The 23,801-nt window shown below is 35.4% G+C and overlaps 1 protein-coding gene across 5 annotated transcripts in view; it reads left to right on the top strand.

Moving 5' to 3' along the window:
• Positions 1 to 23,801, top strand: part of EPHA7 (EPH receptor A7) — a 201,957-nt gene that overhangs the window by 146,970 nt on the left and 31,186 nt on the right. For 3 of the 5 annotated variants that reach the window (XM_043439570.1, XM_043439569.1, XM_043439573.1), the window contains exons 6-7: positions 20,172 to 20,296; positions 22,902 to 23,085. In XM_043439570.1, the coding sequence (XP_043295505.1) occupies positions 20,172 to 20,296; positions 22,902 to 23,085 (309 nt within the window). The remainder of the gene's footprint in view (positions 1 to 20,171; positions 20,297 to 22,901; positions 23,086 to 23,801) is intronic. The other 2 variants (XM_043439571.1, XM_043439572.1) reach the window with 1 other exon arrangement.

The raw sequence follows: 23,801 nt of genomic DNA, 5'->3' as shown, positions 1-23,801 counted from the left end.
TACTACCCCAGTGAAGCTCATATTCTGTAAGGGAAGAAGGTGTATAAACAGGTCATTCCCCTCCAAGAAAGTCTTAGTTGCTCAGTCGTGTCTGACTCTTTATGGTCCCATGGAATGTAGCCTACCAGGTTCCTCTGTCTATGGAATTCTCCAGGCAAGAATATTGGAGTGGGGAGCCATTCCCTTCTCCAGGGGATCTTCCTGATCCAGGGATCCAACCTGGGTTTCCTGCATGGCAAGTCGATTTTTTATCTTCTGAACCACCATACAAAATACAGAGAAGTTGAGCTTTCAGTTGTCTTAAGTTATGGACGGGAGCCTCCCAGCAGGCTAAGATGAGGATTTCCATACAGAACAAATTGAACAGTCATAACTATGGATTCATGAAATAGCATGAACTGTTAAATAAGGCAGAGATGTCCCTGTTAAACTAATTGAAAGGCATTTTGCAATCCTGACAGATAGATATGAGAATGAAATGACCGATACGTGATGCTGGCGAAGTAAGCAGAGGCCAGCGAGGACAGACCTTGTATGCTTGCTCATTTTAAGACAGCTATCATTTTTTCTATATTCAGTTTGCTAAGCACTTCTTATCTTTTCTCATTTAATGCTTTTACTGCCTCCTTAAAATGACATTATTCCTTTGGACAGATGAGAAAACTGAGGCACAATGAGATAAAATCAAAGCTTACAGTAGGTGTTATAAAGAAATGTTAAGGCCATCTTTTCAAATAATTTAAAAGAATAGCAAATATTAACAAAGACAATTTTATCTTATCAGAAAACACTACATTATAATTAATATACAGAACTTAACATGTAATAATTTATTTAGTAAATATCATTCTTACATTAGAATTTGCATGGATGGTTTCACATTATATAGAGCATTTATCAAATCACGTTCTCTATTAACACAAATAACAAAAAGAAACGAAATAGGATATAAAAATTGAATAAGTTAGTACATCTCTGCATCTGAGACCTGAACATAGTATATCCCTGTGGATCCAAAGTAAAATACTCAAGGTTTCAAATATATTGTATTTGGAATATTTATATTACAAGATGCCAGTTTGCATTAGAAGAAAATAATGTCAATGAATTGAATAGAAATATTTCTACTCATGTCATTTTGTAAAGTCAATTTGGCATGTTTATTTTTTCTTTAATTTCTTTCTTTCTTAATATTAACATTTACTGAATGATTGCTAGTTGCTAAACATTGTGTATGTGATTCGCATTTATTATCTATTAAAATCTCTGCAGTATCCTTACCATTTCAGTTTTGCAGATGAAAGATTATGTGCTTTGGAGCAGTTTAGCAACTTGACAAAATAACAGAGCTTGGATCAAATATTTCCTGTGTAACTTCAAAGCTTGTGAAAGTTGAGTGGGGGGCACATCTTTATTAATATATTTTCCATTTATCCTATTATGAAATTATAAATTATCATTTATGAAAACAAAACAATGCCCAATCATATGTTTGGTGAAGGCAGGAGTTAATTTAAAGCATGAGAAATCAAATTCAGACTGATTTGAAAATATTTTTCCTTCTAATTCTGGGTCGTAATGAATTCACATGGCATGTGTGTGTGTGTGTTTAAGTGTGTGTGTTTAAGTGTGTGTATGTATGTCCTCAGTCTCCAGGTGTCCTTTTGCACCTTATCTAAGGAATAATGTCCAGTTTTTCCAATGGATTAATGGTCGGCTGCTAACAAATGGCTTCTTGTTCCTTGAACACACAATTTGGTAATCTGATACCAGAAAATTATCCCTTGTCTGATATTTAGTGGTGAATTAATCTATTCTGCAAATACTTTATATGGCCATGTTGTTAGATGCTCACTGGTAATTCTTTTTTGTCCTTAACTTTAAAAAATAACAAAAAATACTAGAACTCTGATTGATTCAAATGTTCTTATTTTAAAATACCGTAAAAGAAACTTTCCAATCAAAATGAATTCTTAAAAAGTGCAAACTGTACAGAATCCACCTTTCATTTTTCATTGATATGTAACACAAAATATGTTACACAATTGCTTTTGTTTGTCATCCAAGCCAATTTACAGCAGAAATAAAGGATGTGTTCAGAAATATGAAGGAGTTTTGCAGAGAAGTGTACCACTGGTCAAATTTTATTACTGGACAAAAGAGAAATGTTCTCATTTTAAAGAGCAATTAAGCATTTGTTGGTCAGTGAATTGCAAATATTAAGTGAACATCAGCAGGTTAATGCTTGCCACAAAGACAGTTAGAAGACATTTCAATATTATATTAATTGCGTGCAGTTGTATTTTTTGTTTTCTTTTGTTTTATGATGAGGAAAAAGAAGATTTGTATTAACCAGGAAGTAGAATTACCTTAAATGAATTATTCATATGACTTTCCTAGTCATAATATACTGGTCACTGGGCATTCTGAAGAGCTTGCTCTGGTGCTGAGTGAGGTAAGGCTGTTCTGTGAGTGGGTAATGGAAGGAGCTCAGAACTCTGCATCGCTTCACCTCTCAGAAACAGAAGCTGATGCTGAGCCTCGGTGCTCATGTGTGGGTTTGTTGTTTTGTTGTTGTTCTGTCGTGTCCGACTCTTTGCGACCCCATGGACTGCAGCATGCCAGGCTTCCCTGTCCTTCTCCTGGTAATCTGGGTCATCTGTATTTGTGCGTAGTCTATTGATTTAAGGCCGAATTTATCTAAAACTGAGTAACTAACCTAAAACTAAGAGATAGAGGGGAGAGAGAGAAAAGAATAAATTTTTTTTTTCTGTTTCAGAGGAAAATTTTAGGTCAGAATTTTGTTATCAGAGTTTTGTGAGCAAAAGGAACTATGGGGACGTTAGTCTCTCAAAATTAGACCTGACAAATTGACTCTCAGAGTTGAAGAGACATCTAATACTATTTCTCTCATACTGGTGTTTGTTTGACTAGAAACTGAAGAGTTATCAATTGCCTGCCTTTACTAAATATGGAGTTTATTTTTAAGAGAATATGCACCAATAAAATTTCTGAGATTGCCATAAAGCAATGAGAAATATCTTTAATGTATGAGTCATTTATTTCACAATACCATTCTGTAGTTAGTATATTTGCAAATCAGTAGCAATAAAATTATCAACATATTGGTCATAAAGTGCTTTTAATTACAGATATGAAAAGTTTGTATATGAATATAGTTATATATATCTGTATATGTATCACATGTTCATTTATAGGATACATGACTTTATAGTTAGATACTGTAGATGAAGAACTATAGTATTTTCTTACATGAAAAATTACTTAGAATATTGATATATTTTTTATATTATATAAATATGTATCAATTTGAATAAAAATAATTTTCTTTTATAATTTGAGAACATTTTGCTTTTTTATCCCAAATGGTTTAAGGCCAGGATAACAAGTATTAACTAAAATCCTTCATGATAATGACCATTGAAATAAAAATTGGGGGAATTGAAGCTAAAATTTTGATGGCTTTGTTTTATTAACAAGTATATTATTTATAACCAAAATTTTGACTTTATATATGTATCTTCCTAATCCTGTGCAGACACACAGAACAAGACATAATGAGGGAACTTGATTGCATTGGAAATATTTTAATAAAATAAAAGGACACTCATAAACCATAAGCAAAATTATGCTTATTTGAATAAATAGTTTGAATGTATTAGTATTAAAATTTGTCTTACTGATATATTGAAAAATACCAAAAATTAATCACCAACTTTTAAGTAGCTCTAGTATAGGATGGTTTCACCAATTTATTTCTCTCTTTTTTTTTTAATCATTTGGCATTTTGTGATGTCTCTCTCTTAGAGAATTGCAATAGACATGGCAAGTAGTAGTCAGAAAAAAAAAATCTGATCTTAAGTACATATTTAACTTTGCAAAGTTCTGCAAGGTATTTTCACACTTTAATTTGAGAGAATAATTAAACTAGAACAAAGAAAAAAACAGATTTGCATCCTAGAGGAGATTTTTAGATAATTAAGAACTCTAATTTGTTCATTAAATCAGAAGTTAACATGTACCTAAAGGCTGGCAACTACGATAAACAGTGGGGACATTTTGTTGTCAAAGCCAAGCGTGTTCCCCCAGCCTTATGGAGCATACAGTCTAGTGGGGAAAACAGATATTCATCAAATAATTATACAAACATATGTCAATTTCCAGCTCTGAAGTGCTGTAAAGGGAAATTTTTAATTCCGTGCATGCAAAGTTGCTTCAGTCCTGTCCGACTCTTTGTGACACTATGGGCTCCTCTGTCCATGGGATTGTCCAGGCAAGAATTCTGGAGTAGGTTGCCATTTCCTCCTCCAGGGGATCTTCCCAACCAAGGGGTCAAACCGGGTTCTTTGCCACTAGTGCCCCCTGGGAATGAGCATAAAAAATAGGTTGGGTTGTATTCAGTCAGAGAAGCTGGAAAAGATACTCTAAGAGGAGCACTCAGAAGGAGGTTTTATCTGCGTGTGAATGGGAATTTGTCACAGCTGAAGAACAAAAGTATAGGACACACAGAATGTGGGGATATTTACACATGGTGAGGCTGGAAAGTTGGAGGTCAAACAGTAAGTCTTGTTAGTTTTGATCCTTATTCTAAAGTCATGGAAAACCCATTTTAAACAGCTTTCTTTAGATATAATTTGCATACTGTAAAATTCACCCCTTTAAGTGTATTTAAGTGTATCATTCAATGGTTTTGGTAATGTGAAGAGTTGTGTAATCATCACTACAATAAAATATTAAAGTATTACCATTACCTTAGGAAGGCATCTCCTGCCCATTTTTGGCCTATCCCCATATCTACCATCTACCCCTAGACCTAGCCAACTACTAATCTAATTTTTGTCTCTATAGGGTTTTCTTTCTAAACATTTTATATAAATAGAATCATACAATGTGGGTCTTATGCATCTGAGTCTTTCAGTTAGCATAATTTTTTGAGGATCATTCATCTTGCACCGTATAGCACATCCATTCATTTTTATGGAATGAACATGTACTGTTCCCTAGCATATATTTCCCTCGTATAGTATTTCATTTTATTAGTCAACAGTTGATGGAGCTCTAGGTTGTTTGCAGTTTTGGGGCTGCATGAATAAAATTGCTATAAACATTCTCGTTTAAGTCTTCACGTGGATCTATGTTTTCATTTCTCCAGGATAGACTACTAAGAGTTTAATTACTGTGTTATATGGTAACTTTATATCTAACTATTTAAAAATTTGCCAAACTGCTTTTTGAAAATAGCTGTTGTATTTTACATTTCCCACCAACAATGTATGAGAGTTCTGGTTTTTTCACATCTTTGCTAAGACTTGTAATTACCTGTCTTGTTGGTTGTAGCCATTCTAGTTGGTATCAAGCAGTATTTTAATATGGTTTCAATTTGCATTTCTTTAATGACTAATGAACATAAGCATCTTTTTATACAACCTTCCGGAAATTTGACTATTGCTTGAGGAGAAAGGGCTTGCAAAGGAAACAAAGGAATTAACCACACAGATAGGAAAAACTAGAATCATGTGTCTTGGGAGCCAAGGATAAAATAAGAAAAAGTTAACAATATTGATGCTGTTGAGGACACCAGAAAGATGAGGATTGAGAAAGTCCTTCCATGTGGTTAGACTGAGGGCGTTGGTGGCTTATCCCACCAGCTGGATGGATGAGGTAGACTGAAGCCAGACTGAAGAAGGTTGGAGCATGAATGAGTTTTAAAGAAAGGGAGAAAAAGAATCTAGACAACTTTTTGGCAGCTTCAGCCATAAAGGGAAGAAGAGTAATTCCTTGGGAGATGGACGGGGGTATAGGTTTGAGAAATAATTTAATTTTCACAGGGGAAACCTGTAAAATCTATTAGGCCAAATCCAATAAAGAGGAAGCAATTGTTTACATAAAAGAGAAAGGGTAACTGGTATGTGATAAATGTATCCATGTACTTAGCATGTACTAAGTGGCTAAAATATGCATGGTAGTATGTCCCTTGCTAGAACTGTCAATCAATTTGAGACTCTATTGCACATAGGAATTTCTCATGTCAAATGGTTAAGTGAAATAATATCATTTAAAGGTGTTCTTACAAAATGTTCTCTGTTAGTTAACGTGCTATTCATGATGTGTAATAAATGGTTTCTCTCAAAAGAAAAACTGTTTAAATCACCTGATAAAACCTTTTCAGACCTGATTGTTGCACTCTTCATGTTTTCTACAACTGTCTGGTCCTTCAAGAAAAAGTCTTACTTCAAATAACTCCCTGATACAGCCAAACAAGGAAAAAAAAATTTTTTTTTCTCACTTTACTCTTGTCTGCGTGAATGCTAAGTTACTTCAGTCATGTACAACTCTTTGCAAACCTATGGAATACTGCCCGCCAGACTATTCTGTTCATGGCATTCTCTGGGTAAGAATATTGGAGTGAGTTGCCGTTTCCTACTCTAGGAGATCTTTCCGACCCAGGAACTGATCCCAGGTCTCTTAACTTCTCCAGCATTGACAGGCGGGTTCTTTACCACAAGTGCCCCCCTGGAAAGCCCATCTTACCTTTAAGTTCAGTTCAGTTCAGTCGCTCAGTCGTGTCCAACTCTCTGAGACCCCATGAATCGCAGCACGCCAGGCCTCCCTGTCCATCACCAACTCCCGGAGTTTACTCAAACTCATGCCCATCGAGTCAGTGATGCCATCCAGCCATCTCATCCTCTGTCGTCCCCTTCTCCTCCTGCCCCCAATCCCTCCCAGCATCAGGGTCTTTTCCCATGAGTCAACTCTTCGCGTGAGGTGGCCAAAGTATTGGAGTTTCAGCTTCAGCATCAGTCCTTCCAATGAACACCCAGGACTGATCTCCTTTAGGATGGACTGGTTGGATCTCCTTGCAGTCCAAGGGACTCTCAAGAGTCTTCTCCAACACCACAGTTCAAAAGCATCAAGTCTTCTGCACTCAGCTTTCTTCACAATCCAACTCTCAGATCCATACATGACCACTGGAAAAACCACAGCCTTGACTAGATGGACCTTTGTTGGCAAAATAAAGATTTAGTGATATCATAAATATCTCTCTAAGCCCCAGTTTACATAACCTTCTTTTTTTATGCATCATCTAATGCCTTCAGTTAGGAATCTGAATCACTTTCCTTGATCTGTTCTGTTCTATATTCAGAAGAGAAATTAATTGAGGAGGCTGAGAGGATAGGAATCGAGTGATTGATCTCCCTTTCTCTTGCTGTTGGGAAGACAAGGCTGACAGACACCTCCAGTTTCCCCCCTATTATCAAGTCCTTTCTTCTTATTTACCATCCTTTTTTCAGAACAGCAGTATACCCTGCTTAAATTATAGAAATCCATGTCCAGCCTAGGAAAGAAGATGAATGAGACATAAACAGAAGATTGCTAGAGCTTGCTGAAAAAGTTGCTTTTCCTTATTTAGACCCTGAGCATTCCACACTGCGTTTTCATCGCATGCCTGCAACGTGGATGTTATTTCTATAGTAGCAGCAACCTTAGCACATTGCAACACTGAGGGAAAGGTCAGGAGAATCTCTCTCCACCCTTGAGCCTCTGAACCCAATAGAGCAACGGCCTATCTGTGAAGTATATTCATTTTTGAATGAGAAAAATAAAGAAAAAAAAAAAATTAAACCACTGTTTGGGTTTTCTTACTTGCAACCAAACAAGCTCCAACTTAGAAGTGAGCAAACTTTCTGAAAAGGATGAGATAATAAAAATTTCATGCTTTATAGGCCATATTTTCTGTTATAATGCCACACTTCTTGTATTTTAGCACAAATGGCACCCATAAACCGTAGGTAAGCAGGTGGATGCAGCTGTGTTCTGGTGAAATTTTACTTGTAAAAACAGGTAGCTAGCCAGATTCGGCCCGGAGCCATAGACTTCTGCTCTAACGGATGAGGGTGAAGCTGGGGACATTATTGTCCTGTGCTTGGGTTCTAGTTAGTCACTGAGAAGGAATGGTGGCAGGAGACTATTTAGGAAGAAAGGCAAATCTCCGTATATGAAAGATGAGGGCAGGGGCAGAAGCTAAGCAAATATTGATCAGTTTCTGTTTCTGGCTAAGAGACATCAGTATTTTGGGAGGATTCTGGAAGATTTTGATTCCTATATTGAAGTATCTGTATTCAGTGGTAATCAGAATATAGATGGGCATTTGATAAAAATGGGCAAACCCATTTTCTGTTTTGCATATTCACTAGATTAAAGCAGAATTGTTTTTAACTTGTTTTCTATACAAATGTACAATATTTTAGCAACATTCTGGGTCAAAGGTGTTTGTTGGCTATCCTGGCAATTTAAATGCTGTTTATGATACTGATTTCCATGGAAAATGAAGTCTAAATTATAAACAACTAAACTATAAATTAACCTCTGAAACCAAACTTATTGCTAAATTGGTAAATCTCCCTATATATAGCTATTCATTATAAACCAGATTTTCCCAGTGCATAAAAGTGACTCTTTGAGTATTAATTGGCTGCTATATGAAATTGCATTAATTTTGTTTTGGTACTAAAATATTATTTACTGAATTAATACCACATGGCACCGTTGGCATTATACAGGTTTAGGATATTTAATGCAGCTTTCATTTATTCCTGACTTCCTAGGCAGCAGCAACAACTTTAAAATACAAGCCTCAATGCTAGTTGAAATGTATTTAGCAGACTCTATTAAACTAAGTGCTTAGTTTGTAGTAGGTTCTTGAAATAAAGTAATAAATCTTGACTGGTGTTGAGAACTTATTATTAAGCAATATGAATCTCTTAAGTTTATGCACTTTGGAGATGAAACATATTCAGCGTACCTGGAGCATTTGGGATTATAACATTTTTTAATTGCACATTTTAGGTGAGATAATTTTAGTGAGTTTTGAGACACTTTAGGTTTCCTTCTTTTTCTGCCCCTCCATCTCCTCCTCCTTTTTGTCTTCCTCTTCCTCCTTTTACTTTCATCTTCTTCCTTTCTTCTTTTCCTTCTTGAATAATCAAACTTTGAATGGAGAATTAAAATTGAATTAGTTGTAAAAAGCACTAGAGTGATGATTTCTGGAAAAAAATGTTTAAAAAAGTGACAAAACCACTAATGAGGAACAATAGCTGCAAAAATAATATTGTTAGATAATATTTAAGAAAATATATTGATTTGGATACATGTGAGTTTTAGGCCTAGAAAGACACAGGCAGAAAAAATAAACTGTATAGTGGAAAAGTATGAAATTGATGGCAGCCAGAATTTAATGACATTTGCTGTTCTCTTTTAACTATTATCAAGAACTTGGGATAGAGTAAAAGAATGGTGTTTAATAGGAAACTCTCATACTTACTTTTGCTGTATTCTATTTTGTGTTATATCACTTTAACACATGCATACCTCTTTGTAAATAGATTTGCCCTCAATTAGAAATATGAATTTCAAGTATAAATGATTTTTTAAATGTTTTAAATGTATTTATTAAAAGTAATTCATAGATGCACATTGTTTATACATATATTTATATAAATATACATATAAATATACTTCGATATATTTATACATGGGCTTCCCTGGAATCTCAGTGGTAAAGAGTCTGCCTGCTAATCCCAGAGACATGGTTCTGATCCCTAGGTTGGGAAAGTTCCCTGGAGGAGGAAATGGCAACCCACTCCAGTATTCTTGCCTGGAGAATCCCATGGACAGAGGAGCTTGGCAGGCTATAGTCCATGGTGTTGCAAGAAGAGTCAGACACAACTTAGCAACTAAACAACAATATTCATACATAAACACTCATCTATGTGAAACAAACATTTGATGAAACTGTATCACTATATGTAGAGAACTCGGTTTTTATGGTTTCACTTTTTGAACTTTTGGTTGTAATACATTATACTCATTTTGTGATGATGAGAAATGGTGGTGTACTGGAAAAGGATTTGGGGATTAAAAATTCAGTGTGGTCACATTGCAAGCACGCAGCTTGCATTCAGTAGTGTAAGTTTTATTCTAATGGAATAATATGATTTATTCTGCATGTATATTATTAATGCACTGCTTTAAGGCAAATCTCACATCTCCTCTTTATTTAATATTCTTTCTATTGACAATGTTCCTCTTAAACAACCTACATGTTACTTAAATAAATGTTATAATGCCTGTGAAAAGTAAACTGAATCTTCAGATTTGCAGAATGTTGTTATAATGTACAGAACAATATTTTAAATATTATGTACCTATTTAGGAAGAGGAACAAATGAGCTTACTTAGCCGCAGTTATATATGTAAATATTAGTATATATTATTACATAACTTAAGAATCATTTATATAGTTTTATTATATATATAATTTTTGTCATATTGTAAGGAAATAAAGTTACAGCATATCAAATAAAAAATAATTTAGAAGTCTATTTTTAATATAAGCTGAAAGAAAGTATATTCATGTTATCAAGAGTATAAATAGATGGATGTGAAAATTATAATTAAAGATACCCATAACAAGATTTGTAGTATATTTGTAGTATATTAATGTAGTATATTAATGTTTCAAAAATTGCTGACTGTCATTACAATATTTCTGTCATTAAAATACAATGTTATTCTCTATTTATAATTAAATATGTCCCAAGGTCAAAGAAAATGTACACAACTGAAAAGGTTATCCTGTCGACTTGTAAAGGAGGTTTTGGCCATTAACAAATGTGTGTACATACATGCCCATATATTTTATTCTGTTTAAGCATTTATTTTCATTATTGAAAAGGCCTCTTGTAGGCTATAGCTATCCCATACTTCCTTATAAGTCATTTTTATAACTAGTTCATCATTAAAGTAAGAGTAGTCACATAGTTGACCTTATAAATAAGGTAGCTTTTAACTCTGGATTCATGGAAAATTAGATGGAGTCATATTACTTGATGGACCACAAGCAACAGTATATGGATTTTTTTTAAGTGATCAAATTAATAGTTTCCCCACCACCCAAAATAGAAGAGATTGCTTCATTTGTATTTTTCTATCAACTTAATATATAATATTTTGAAAAGAACATGTGTTTGTCCTCTTTTCATTTTGGCAGTCGTTTGATTTTTTTACAGTGATAAGTTCCTTCTAAATGACTTAACCTCAATGTTTTTCTGTTTAGTTGGCATGTATAAAATAGAAAGTATAAATTATAGAAATTGGTCATTTCTAAATTACTGAAATTGAATAAAACCTGTCAATATTGAAAAACCTCACATTTGCCAGCATTTGTTATAGACAACCCTGAAATTCTACATTGAATTGACAGTTTATTTTCCTGCCAAAGCTTCAGAGCAATTGTTCTCAAACTTAGCTGTTCATCAGCTTCATCTGAGGACCATTTGAAATAATTATGCCTGAATCTGACCCCAAGATCAGTGTATTCTGGAATGGGTCCCAGGCATCAGTAAGTCTAACATAAACAAAATAAATGTAGAATAATAATAAATATACATATATGTATATATTTATTACCGTGTCACAGGAATGGTTTGAAATATTTAACATGTAGTCAGGTACTGATTTTCCAGGACAGCTCTATTTATAAAGTATGTACTCTGATTATAGTTGTTTTAAAGCTGAGAAAACCGATGCTCAAGAAGTTTGGTTCATTGTTCACGATTGCATAATTTGCAAATAGGTGCTGGAAAACAGGGGCACACACAATAGACTAACTCACTATCCCGCACTCTTCATTCCTTCCCTCTACTGCTTCGCCACATTTCCTGACTTCAAGGAGCATCAGAACAACTGAGGAGATAAATAGCTATAAATTAATTGTTATATTGTGTAGTACTATCCACGAGGGAAATAAGGTTTTAGAAAAAAAGATCTCTATTAGCTGAAGCAGATGAAGAATGATATAATGAATTGTAACTTATCTGTGGAGGCCACCAGAGAAAAAAAAATCATGGGTCCAGTCTTGAACCTGTCTCTGTTACTATTTGTGATAGAAAGTTATCTCATGCAGGTTATAGACACAATATAAGCATTCTTGATAATTAACTTATGTAGTTATACCAGTCAGATGGGCTTTCCAGGTGGCACTAGTGGTAAAGAATCCACCTGCCAACGCAGGAGACGCGAGACCCATGTTCAATTCCTTGTCAGGAAGATTCCTTGAAGTAGGAAATGCAAATAGCTCCAGTATTCTTGCCTGGAAAATTCCCTGGACAGAGAAACCTGGTGGGCTACAGTCCATGGGGCTGCAAAGAGTCAGATGCAACTGAATACACAGACTTATACCAATCAAACACTGAATTACAGATGTTTTTTGGAAATAATGAAAGTTTTATGTGTTTTACTCTTTACTGCCTCCCAGTAATTTGCTAGCACTTGGTACATATTTCATCTATGCTCTGGTATTAAATTATGAATTCAAATTTTGCATATTCATGTTCTAAATTGCTTCTTACACTAAAATCTCCTTGAAGATGGGTCTCGTCATCCTTGTAATCTGTACAGTAGTTTGTGCCAGGCGTAGACGCTCAGTCATGTCCCCCTCTTTGTGACCCCATGGACTGTAGCCCACCAGGCTCCTCTGTCCATGGGGATTCTCCAGGCCAGAGCACTGGAATGGATTGCCATGCCCTCTTCCAGGGGATCTTCCCAACCCAGGGATAGAACCTATATCTTCTGTCTCAAGTGGATTCTTTACCGTCTAAGCCGCCAGGGTGGTAGAGCCCATACAATACTTTAGTTATACTATTATCAGTAGTGAAAAAATTATATGTTAAATTTTAAAATTAATGAAACATCAGAAATCAATAAAAATATTGTTATAGTGATCTTACCTTCTTGGCATTTTAGTGTAACAGTGAAGTGTACTTCAGACTAATGCTAAAATACTTTTAAAAGTCATTGCTACTAAAAATGCTTGTATGTGACAAGTAGCTTACACCAGAAAAAACATGATCAAAGAGCCTGTAAAGAAAAATAAATGCTTCTTTTTTTTTTTTAAATGCTTCTTCTTTAGGAAAGTTCTGCTAAGAAAAGAATGTCATCTGAGCAAGAACAAAAAATTGCTTGCTGACTTAGGTGTACCTCTCACATAACTTCATCATCTCCTCATAGGCCAAAGATTTGCTTCTGCAATTGGAGTAGCCAGTCTGCACTTTGAGTGGCACTGTCTAAAACATTTTACGTAATAGTAACTTTATTTAGCCCCAATTTTCTTTGATAAAGCAATGATTCTAAGTGAGTTTTAATAATGGCATGTTTTACCTGTTCAATCCGTATAACCTCACCTACCTCTTTTCACCTGCAGGCACTAAACCACTCTGAAATGTTTTATCCTCCTTATGATTCATATTAAATACCAATTTGCCAGCAGTTTTATTGAAGCATAATTTATAAGAGAAAGAGATGGGAGGGGAACATGCTTATATTTATAAGTGTCTGGTCAAATATATCAATATTACATCCACAGACTGGAATATAACACAGCTGGTTAAAGAGCAGTGCATATCTGTATGTGTTAAATGATACAAGTTATAAAATATAGCACAAATGAAAACTATCAAGGTTTTGAACTATTAGAATGATATCATCCCTGTCTTCTAAAATGCATCCCCTAAGCGTCTTTTCATCATTATGGCCCCTCCTGGATTCTCAACCAGCGTTAAGTGTGAGGCATAACAGCTTTTCTGCTTCTAGTACCTGCTCTCAAGAAGTGCCAGCACCTAGAATTATTGCAGTATAGTTGAAAAAAGATATGGGATTAGAATTTTAAAATGTGATTGATTCCAAAATCTTCCCCTTTCTGAGTGGATGCTATGTAATTTCCATAACCCTCAGCTTTTCCATCAATAAAATAGAACAATGGTACCTACCTTCACAGTTATAGTAAGGAAGAAAGGAGGTGATATATCATGGCTCAGATAGAAAAGAATCCAGCTGCCATGTGGGTTCATACCCAGGGTTGGGAAGATTCCCCTGGAGGAGGGCATGGCAACCCACTCCAGTATTCTTGCCTGGAGAATCCCATGGACAGAGGAGCCTGGCGGGCTACAGTCCATAGGGTTGCAAAGAGTCGGACATGACTGAACCGTCAAGTATAGCAGAGTATAGCACAGCAAACTGTAAATGTATGTAGAAACGCCACCATGCCCTGCACAGACTAAATGCCAAATATTTATTGACTAGAAATGAACTAGCAAAAAATATTAATTGTTGATTGAAAAGGTAGGTGACATGTATGACTCAATATCAAGACCTCCTGAACCTTGCTGAATTGTCACAGATTGAAAGTGAAAGTCACTCAGTTGTGTCCAACTGTTTGCGACCCCATGGACTATACAGTCTATGGAATTCTCCAGGCCAGAATACTGGAGTGGGTAGCCTTTTCCTTCTCCAGGGGATCTTCCCAACCCAGGGATCGAACCCAGGTCTCCGGCATTGCAGGCAGATTCTTTGCCAGCTGAGCCATATTAGGTTATAATTTAGTTATTCTTTTCTGGGTAGGACTGGTGTGAATAGTACACTTAGTTCTGGACACCTGCCTAATTTGTACCTACCTATTTTTACAGTAGTTTATTTTATTTTTGTTAATAGTTACAATTACATTGTAATTCTATGAAAATACAAATGCACCTAGAGTTACAAATTAACTCCCTCAGCAATTAATATTTTAGTCAGCACTTAACCACAGATGAGAGGGGTCCGGATTCATGTTTCGGACTAATGGCCACAGTAGCTTTCATGATAACCCTCAGGTCCTTGCCCTTTAAAGCATTTTAATAGAGAATTGCTATTCTAATTAGTAATTAGGCTTACTAATTCCTACAGTAGTTAATTATACATCCAAATAATTGGTTACTAGTCAGCTGATGACAGAAAAAGATTTCAGAAAGCTGTATTAGTAGATCATTTTTACGAAGATATTGACTGTTACTTAAAGAACAAGGCTCTTTTTAGTTGATCCAATAGCTGAGGAGTGACTTTTGTTGTTCCTGTGAAGTGTTTTATTACCCTACTGGAATGATATTAACTTTATTCACTTGGCTGATGGGCTTCCCAAGTGGAGCTCATGGTAAAGAACCTGGCTGCCAATGCAGGAGACGTAAGAGAGGCGTTCCCTGGGTCAGGCATATCCTCTGGAGGAGGGCATGGTAACCCACTCCAGTGCTGGTGCCTGGAGAATCCCCACGGTCAGAGGAGCCTGCAGGCTATGGTTCACAGGGACACAAAGAGTCAGACAAGACTAAAAAGACAGCATGCATGCTCGCAATGGGAATCTAAGAAATGTCAATAGATGCAACAACTTAAGTTGTGTAGCAAAAGATTTCTACACAACGTCATACCTGTTGAAGTACTTGTTGACCCATCTTACCTGGTTGTATTGTTTAGAAATACAAATATTATTTTCCACTCACCATTCTTTGCTGAAATTCATTGAGAGCATTTAAATGTAGTGAAAATAACAAGTATCCACAAATTACTTAAGTCCAAAATCAAATTTATGAGCTTCATTGAAGTTCTAATCACAAAAAGAAAGTTTCTTCCAAGTGTATGATGGAGATTTCTTTTCTATAAGATATGTTTTGAGTCCTAATCAAGATCAACATTCCCTGACTCCATGTTATTTCAGTGTAAATTTTGGTACATCACAGTAGTAAACTACCCTATCACTAAACTTTTTTCATCAGTTTTGTTAAAATCCAGCTAAGTCTATTTTTCCTTTACTGTGTATATTAATTTTCTGCTGTTACCATACATAGTTACCACAGAAACTTAACAAGACACATTTCTTATCTCCAAGTTCTGTGGGTCAGAAGTCTGTGCCCAGTGGGACTGTGGGGCTCCGCTGAAGCCTCAACTGCCAGCCTAATGGGTGGAAATCAAGTTATCAGATGGGTTGGGGGCTTACCTGAAGACACTGGTGAAGATCCACCAGATCTTCTCATTGATGATGTCAGAATTCCAAGTCTGTGCGCCTCTATCATGGTTTCTATTTCTCTGCCTCTGACACCTGTGGCATGACTTTGATCCTCAAAGATTGCCCTCATATCTTGGGTTTCCCATGCATCCCCTCCAGCGATGGCAGGCTGAGTCCTTCTCATTCTTCACGTCTCTTTGGCGTCATCTTTTGCAACATTTATCTAACCCTGGGTGGAAAAATCTCTCTGTTCATAAGGGCTGGTGTGATTAGATTGGGCCCACTGGAAAAAGTCCAAGAAAATATATTTATTGTGTGGCCTATAATTATATCTGGAGTGTCCCTTTTGCCCAGAATGTTGCAAATTTACACAGTCCAGAGATTATAGAGTATGGACTTTGGAGTGCCATTGGCTGACTACATTATGTTTTAAAATTGTCTTTCTCCTCACTTTGTGCTAGGAAATGTTTCCGTAAGTATAGGTAAGCTTAATATTTCGGTGGGGGTTGGGGGGAAATGGAGCGCTTATAAGTCCACAGATGGTGATGATTTAGTCGCTAAGTTGGGTCTGACTCTCTTCAAATCCACGGACTGTTACCCTCCAGGCTCCCCTGTCCACGGGGTTTTCCAGGCAAGCATACTGCAGCGGGTTTCCATTTCCTTCTCCAGGGGATCTTCCCAACCCAGGGATTGAACCCAAGTCTCCTGCTTGTCAGGCAGATTCTTTACCACTGGGCCATCTAGAAAACCCTATGTGTACATTCCATCTTGTAATTTAAACATTTTTTAGTACTTGGATTTTAATTGAAAATTGAGATCAAAGATCATGCATAAGTGCTTGCATCTAAAATCTCTAAAATATTGATTGGTTCAGGTCTGTACATAAATAAACCCACCATTCTTAATGATTATTTTCAATTCAAAGACTCATACTAATGATCCCATTGCCCACAAATTTACCTTTTGGCATGTTATTCAGCTTGTGCTTTTCTGTGGCATCAACTTTATCAACTTTGTTTTTATGCTGTTGAGATTTGCCACTTTAAAACACAGAAACCATTTCTGTATTTTCCAAGATCATCATTCACTGTCATTTTATGGACTCCAAATATGTCCCCAATAAGTCTTGAAAATAATTAAGGGCAAAATGTTCCATCTGTTCCTTCAGTTGAAATGAATTTTTATATTTGAATACTTCTAGAAACTTAGGTGAGAAATTAATCTGTTAATCATTTTTTGGAAATCCTACTCAAACTCATGTTTAAAATCTCGCCTGTTTTCCTACATTTTCCAATGAAGGAAATTTATTATTGCTATTTAATATTTATTAGCTTCATATTAATTCCAATTATGAATGATTTGATTTCACTTTATTTTGAAAATTATAATGTAAATGTCATAATGCCATTTTGGTTCTTAAGTATGGATATAATTTGGTTAGTTGTATGCATATTCTTTTCAAAATGAACTTCAGATTGTAGTTAATTGACTATTTTGGTGTAAGAGCATATTCTTAGTGAAACTGTCACAGTGTGATTAATTTATTAGATAAAATATATTAACCATAGAAGTGAATGTGTTTTAAGATTTCTTTCTTCAATTTTGCTTCTATGTATAACTTTATCTGAAAAGAATGACTGTTAGAATCTGATTAGCTTAGAGATAATTTTGTTTATAAACTGTACATCTTGTGAGTTGTATATTCTCTATGCCTGAGATTTTGAAACACAAGGGAAAATATTATCAATTTTTATGTACCAAAGTGTTGTATTTGAAGGACATAAGATAGGGAAAGATTTTTCCTATCATGCAGTTTATCTATTCTCAAGGGCTATGTGCTAGTACTTCTGTCTCTGACTCTTAAATGTGTGACTTGATATAGTATCAGCAAGGGATAAATTATTTAAAATAAGAAATACACAGGAAATCAGGAGTACAGTCACTGACAGATATGGCTCCTCATACAGAAGTGACATAAGCTTCAAAATACTATGTATTTCAAGTGCATTTTTTGGCGTCTTTCCCCCTCAATCCTCAATTATCATCATTTTATTGGTAAATTCTTTTTCAGGGTGAAATAATGAGCATAATGTTAATGTATAACTTGCAGAAATCAAGCCTCATTCTGTGCTTATATCTTGCTACAACATGTCAGAAACTAAGTCAGGTGCATTCATATCTGAAGTCTCCACGGTAGCTTGCAGAATTCAGTGTCTAGTCTCCCTCATTTTACTGTTTAGGAATAGAAACGAAGCAAAATGTTTTAGCTTGACTGACACTTCCAAATCACATGAAGCTGCGTGTGTTCCTAAAAGAGACCTAGAAATTAGCCGTAACCAATCTCCATCTAACCTACTTCCAAATGGCACACACCACGCCATGCACCCTGGTGGCAGGCCCGGCAGCCTTGAGTGGTTTATGTTTTGACTGTTCCAGTGTTCTCAGCTGTGCCGCTTTCTGTTTTTTAACTGATAGAAAGTAAAACAGAGGTTTTATGGGGCTTCCCAGGTGAAAAGAACCAAGAGATAGTGGTGGGACTCCTGGGTCGAGAAGATCCCCTAGAGGAGGGCATGGCGACCCACTCCAGTATTCTTGCCTGGACCATCCCATGGACAGAGGAGCCTGCTGGCCACAGTCCACAGGGTCGCAAAGAGTCGGAAATGACTGAAGCAATTTAGCATGCAGCACGCACAGATTTTATGAGTGATTTTAAGTAAATTAGGCTATCAGAGATTACTGGCTACGTATCAATAAGATCTTGTCTCACCACTAGTTGGGGTTTTTGTTTCCCAAGGCTGTGGTTTGGGGATGCAACTTTTTGAACCACACAGTTGCTGAGATGCTAAAAATGTTTTGGGTGGAGAGATAAATCACTTTAGAAACAAATATTTCTTCACTGCATATATTAAAGTTTTAAAAGTCATGGGAAAAAAAATAAGATTTCTTATTAGAAATTGGCTTTATTGGAAACATATCAGAAACACAGTTAGTCTGTAAACACAGTCTGTTGAGTACTTCAGCTGCATGCCCCTAAAGGGAAAGTTGTTCCACTTAATCTGCCCTAGTTATGCTTCTGTTAGTAATCTGAGAGGAAATGGGAGTCATGCATCTTCCGGGTCCTTCCCTCAAAATCGCCAAGCCAGAAAGCAATGACAAATGTTTTTTTCTCGACACTGATATAAGAAAATATTAAGAAGTAGCAGAAACAAAATAAAGCCAAAGGGATAAACATCAGAAGCTTGCTTAAACAGCTTTAGCCCCATTTAATTGCTTTTCTGTCAGCAGGATTATTAACAATTTTGGACATCTGAAAATTGAATTAACAGCCTGAAAATATTTTACAGAATGAGATAGAGCATGATACATGAAACATAATGACCCCACTGAAATTCAGCCAAGCCAGTGTGACTACTCACTTAGACAGAGAAGAGAACTAGTTAATCATCACTGAGCAAATTAGACAGAGCAAATTAGCTTCCTACACTCCACAGTCTTAGCTACCAAAGAGTGTATGCCACTAATTAGGATGAAAGAATTCTAAGCGTATTATTATCTGTATAGAAAGAGAAAGCAAAATTGTAGCTTGAATTACTTCTATTAAAGCTCGAAGCCTAGGTTACGTAGGTATAAATTACGTGTGCAAGCATTTGTGTGTGTGTATATGTGTTCACACTTACATATTGATATTTAAGAAACAGAAGCCTTAGCATTTTCTTGCATCTTGACCTAATGAAGTATAAAATTTTTTTCAAGGTTAATTAGAATTCTTTGGGAACACACTCACACACACATGTCAAACATAAAACCATTTCTTTTAAAGTGTGATTCCTTTCATTAAAGATGAAAGTAGCCATTCCGTATACTTTACCTGGCACAGTGTTAAATTATTTTTTCTTTTAAAAAGTGTATTGGCATTGTATATGAAATAAATATTTGGACTTAGTTTATCACTGGAGATTAATCTGAAATCATATTTTGTAGCCTTAATTAGCATTTATTTGCTTAATTGTCGTTCTCAACCCCATCGTTTCCATTTTTCACTAACTTGAACAATGCTATCTTCTGCTGTTTGCACTTTAATTTAAATTTCTATTAAGGTTTATGAACAGTAATAAGGTCCTGTTTGAATATTCATTAGCTTTTGAATTGTGAGCTCTGAAAAGGTGCTTTCTTTTACCTTAATGAAACTGGCACAGCATGGGACTGATCAGTTGTGACATTTGATTTGAGGCATCCAGTGAATTTTCTCATTGTTTATTGACACATCTTGTCCAAACAGCTCCCTCGCAAGTGAGCGGGGTAATGAAGGAGAGAGTGCTGCAGCGGAGTGTGGAGCTTTCCTGGCAGGAACCCGAGCATCCCAATGGAGTCATCACCGAGTATGAAATCAAGTATTACGAGAAAGTAAGTGCTGAGAACTGCCGAAACGTACACCACGCGTGATGCGAGCTGTGTCTCTTGTCACCCTGCTCCGCTGTCGGCTAAAGCTGGTCATTATGATACCCACTGTTTGGAGCTACTTCCAAATGGATAGTTAATGCCAGCCAATCTTAATAACCCTCTGCCTGAATCTCTGGCTCATTAATATAATGATGGTTTCTGTGAATTAAGTTTTTGTGTTACACCAGTGAAAATATTCCACTAGTAGTGTGTTTAGGCATTCAAGTTTTGATATCCTGATTATTAGATGTAGGATGTTTAGTACCACAGAAACCTCAGAACCCAGTGTGTCTTTGAAAATGTTTCTTTGAGGTTATCTGTTTGAGCCCTTCATGACTCATTTTGTGTATGTCGTTTCGTTGATAATGATGGTGGCCTCAAATAATTTAGTAATTTGAAAAAAATAAGACTCTTTTCTGTAATAAACGTGTAGTCAGGTGATTATATTTCACTCTGTTAAATTCCTCCTGAAGTTATACAAATCATGCTAATTGGGTCTATCCTTTCTTCACACTCCTCTCTCCGTGAAAAAGTAGTGTGGCTAAAACTCAAGTGCTGCTCCTTCAATCCCCTGTAATGGCTAAATTTTAGTAAATAGTAATGTAACTCCGTGTTTGAGTTTATTTACTTCTGACCCATCTAGAGAAAGACGGAAAGACTGACACACCCTTGTTCACAAATATTCTAGGCTCCGTCTCACCGAAAACCTGATTCAAGGTTTGAAACATGGAACTGTTCTTTTTACTAGTAGTGATAGTAATAATGCATTTTTATTATTATTGACTTAATTAGCTAAAGTGCTCTAATATACATAACCATTTTAACCATTTAGATAGAATTTCACAATAGAAACATAAAGTTCTGTAAATATTTGAGGTCTGAATTGACTTGATTGAATCATTTAAATGCATACAGTGCTAACCCTTGGCAATGGATACTTTTTTTTCACTTTAATGGAAAAACAGAGTTTTTAAGTTTGTTATATTTTTTACCTTATGAATACATAACTTCCATGGCCAGAGTTGCATTTTAAATACTTCATTTTTGTACCTGAGGATACATTTCTTATCCTATCAAATGTATTTCTAAGGGGATCCTTGATTTTAAAGTTTTGGTTTTGTTATGTCTGTTTTCCAGTGAGCTCTGACAGTTACAGTTTCTTCTGAAATTTCATCAGATTTCAAAAGCAATGAAATGTGTTTTAAAAATATGTTAGGTGGTAAGTGAGAGTAAAGTTTCTCACAGTGCAACACAATATTTTACAAATCTGGAATAAATTTGATCAAATAGTTACCTCTTCTGCAGGACAGAAACAGAATATCTGTTTACTGAATTTGCAAATTACAAAATAATATTACAAGTAATACTATTGCTTTATAATATATGTAAGCCTGTGAGATATATGTATATATATAACTATGTCATCTAATATCAGTTTTTCCTCATTCTTTTATTTTAGATAAATATATATTTATCATATTTTATATATTTTTATATATATATAACTTTTTATAAATGGTTATAATGAAGACAGTATAAATCAGCTTTACTAAATCCAGTTTATGTATACATTTATTTACAGTTTTGCAAATATTATAACTCAAACAACCAGTTTGACATTTTTTAATTTCACTGAATAGTTTTATCACCAGACACAGTTGAGTGCAGATTTTATTATTGAACAAGAACCTATCTAGAATCGTATATTTTGATGAGTAGTTTTTATAACTTTTTTTTATAAAGAGCACATTAGAATCATATCAACTGTTTTAGATTTTTATTCATTTAAATATTGTTTTATGGAGTTTTATATCCTTTGAATTTTTATATTATTTCATTCTTAAACTTTTCATATATAACATGATAAACATATTTTTAAAGTCTGCAAGTCTCAGTTTTCATATCTGAAAAATGGAGAAACTAAACTATTTAAAATAGTGCTGAACCATAAAGTACCTAATACTTTGTTTTAGGTTTAAAACAATAAGTCTTACATTGATAACTTCAAATATTCCATTAAATGCTATTTTGCAAAAGTGGTTTTATCCTGTGAGAAGTGTAGGTTTTAATGAAAACAATTGATGTGTCACTATGCTGGTGGTGGTTAACTAAATTTTTTTAGTTAATACCTTTGTTAATTTTTAATATATGGCTTTTTGCTTGCTGAATAACATTCAGGAATGATATTAAGAGAACTATATTATGAAGTGAAGATTTCTACTGAACCATAGATTTTACAAGTGGAGTTATATTTTGGTCAGAAGGCTATTTGATTATATTTATGGCTAAATAGTTCTTGCCACTGTGCCCTCTACCAACAAAGCAAAGACTCAAAACATCATAAGTGTTTTAACAAAATTATTTCTCTTTGAAATTTGTAGAACAAAGGCATGTGCTCACGTTTACATTTTATATTATCTGAGAAACGGCTCAGTGTTCCAATATTCCACAGGGTACAATGTAGCCTTTATAAAAACAATGCAGCAAATTGAAATAAATTGCAAGAATTGGCTGTCAAATTGTCTGGTTGTAATCATAATTAAATATTCCCTGTATATATTGTTTCCAGGATCAAAGGGAACGGACCTACTCGACATTAAAAACCAAGTCCACTTCAGCCTCCATTAATAACTTGAAGCCAGGAACAGTGTATGTTTTCCAGATTCGGGCTTTTACTGCTGCTGGTTATGGAAATTACAGTCCCAGACTTGACGTTGCTACACTAGAGGAAGCTACAGGTAAAATGTTTGAAGGTAATTACCACCTTTGGTTTGGATTCTTATGTCTATAATGCTGGCGTAATTTTTATTGTGATACTGAGTGTCATGATTTAGTTCAAGGTGATTTTTACATTTAAAGGTGAATGTATGTGCTGTGCTGGGCTCAGTCTCCGTTGTGTCGGACTTTTTGCGACCCCATGGATTTTAGCCCACCAGGCTCATCTGTCCATGGCGTTCTCCAGGCAGGAATACTGGAGTGAGTTGCCATGCCCTCCTCCAGGGGATCTTCCCAACGCAGGGATTGAACCCAGGTCTCCGGCGTTGCAGGCAGATTCTTTACCAGCTGAGCTAATCAGGGAGGCCTTGAATGTATATACACATATAAATATATATCTATGTACTTTGTAAAGGTTATTCAGAATAATAATTTAAAACTTGCTATTTAGTGACATTATAAACTTTGATCTAGTTTCTTTAATACGTACTGGGTTTATTTTGAAAAGATTAAGTCAGAAGCAGAAGCAAGGCTTGCTCAAATGTGTACTGACACAAGCTGTCTTCATAGACCCTCAAATGATCTTATTCTAGTTTTCAGTCAAAGCTGCCGCATCATAGATACCCCTAAATGAAACCAGAATGTATACCAAGATGGGCCAGAGAAAGATAATTTGTAAAAATCAGGGTTAATTGAAGCTACTTGAATTTTAGCAATGATTTCAAAACTTGCCATTCAGGAGGAAGACTTTGTA

Source organism: Cervus canadensis, chromosome 20 (genome assembly GCF_019320065.1).
Source record: "Cervus canadensis isolate Bull #8, Minnesota chromosome 20, ASM1932006v1, whole genome shotgun sequence".
Classification (NCBI taxonomy): domain Eukaryota; kingdom Metazoa; phylum Chordata; class Mammalia; order Artiodactyla; family Cervidae; genus Cervus; species Cervus canadensis.
This window is presented reverse-complemented; position numbering and strand designations above follow the sequence as displayed.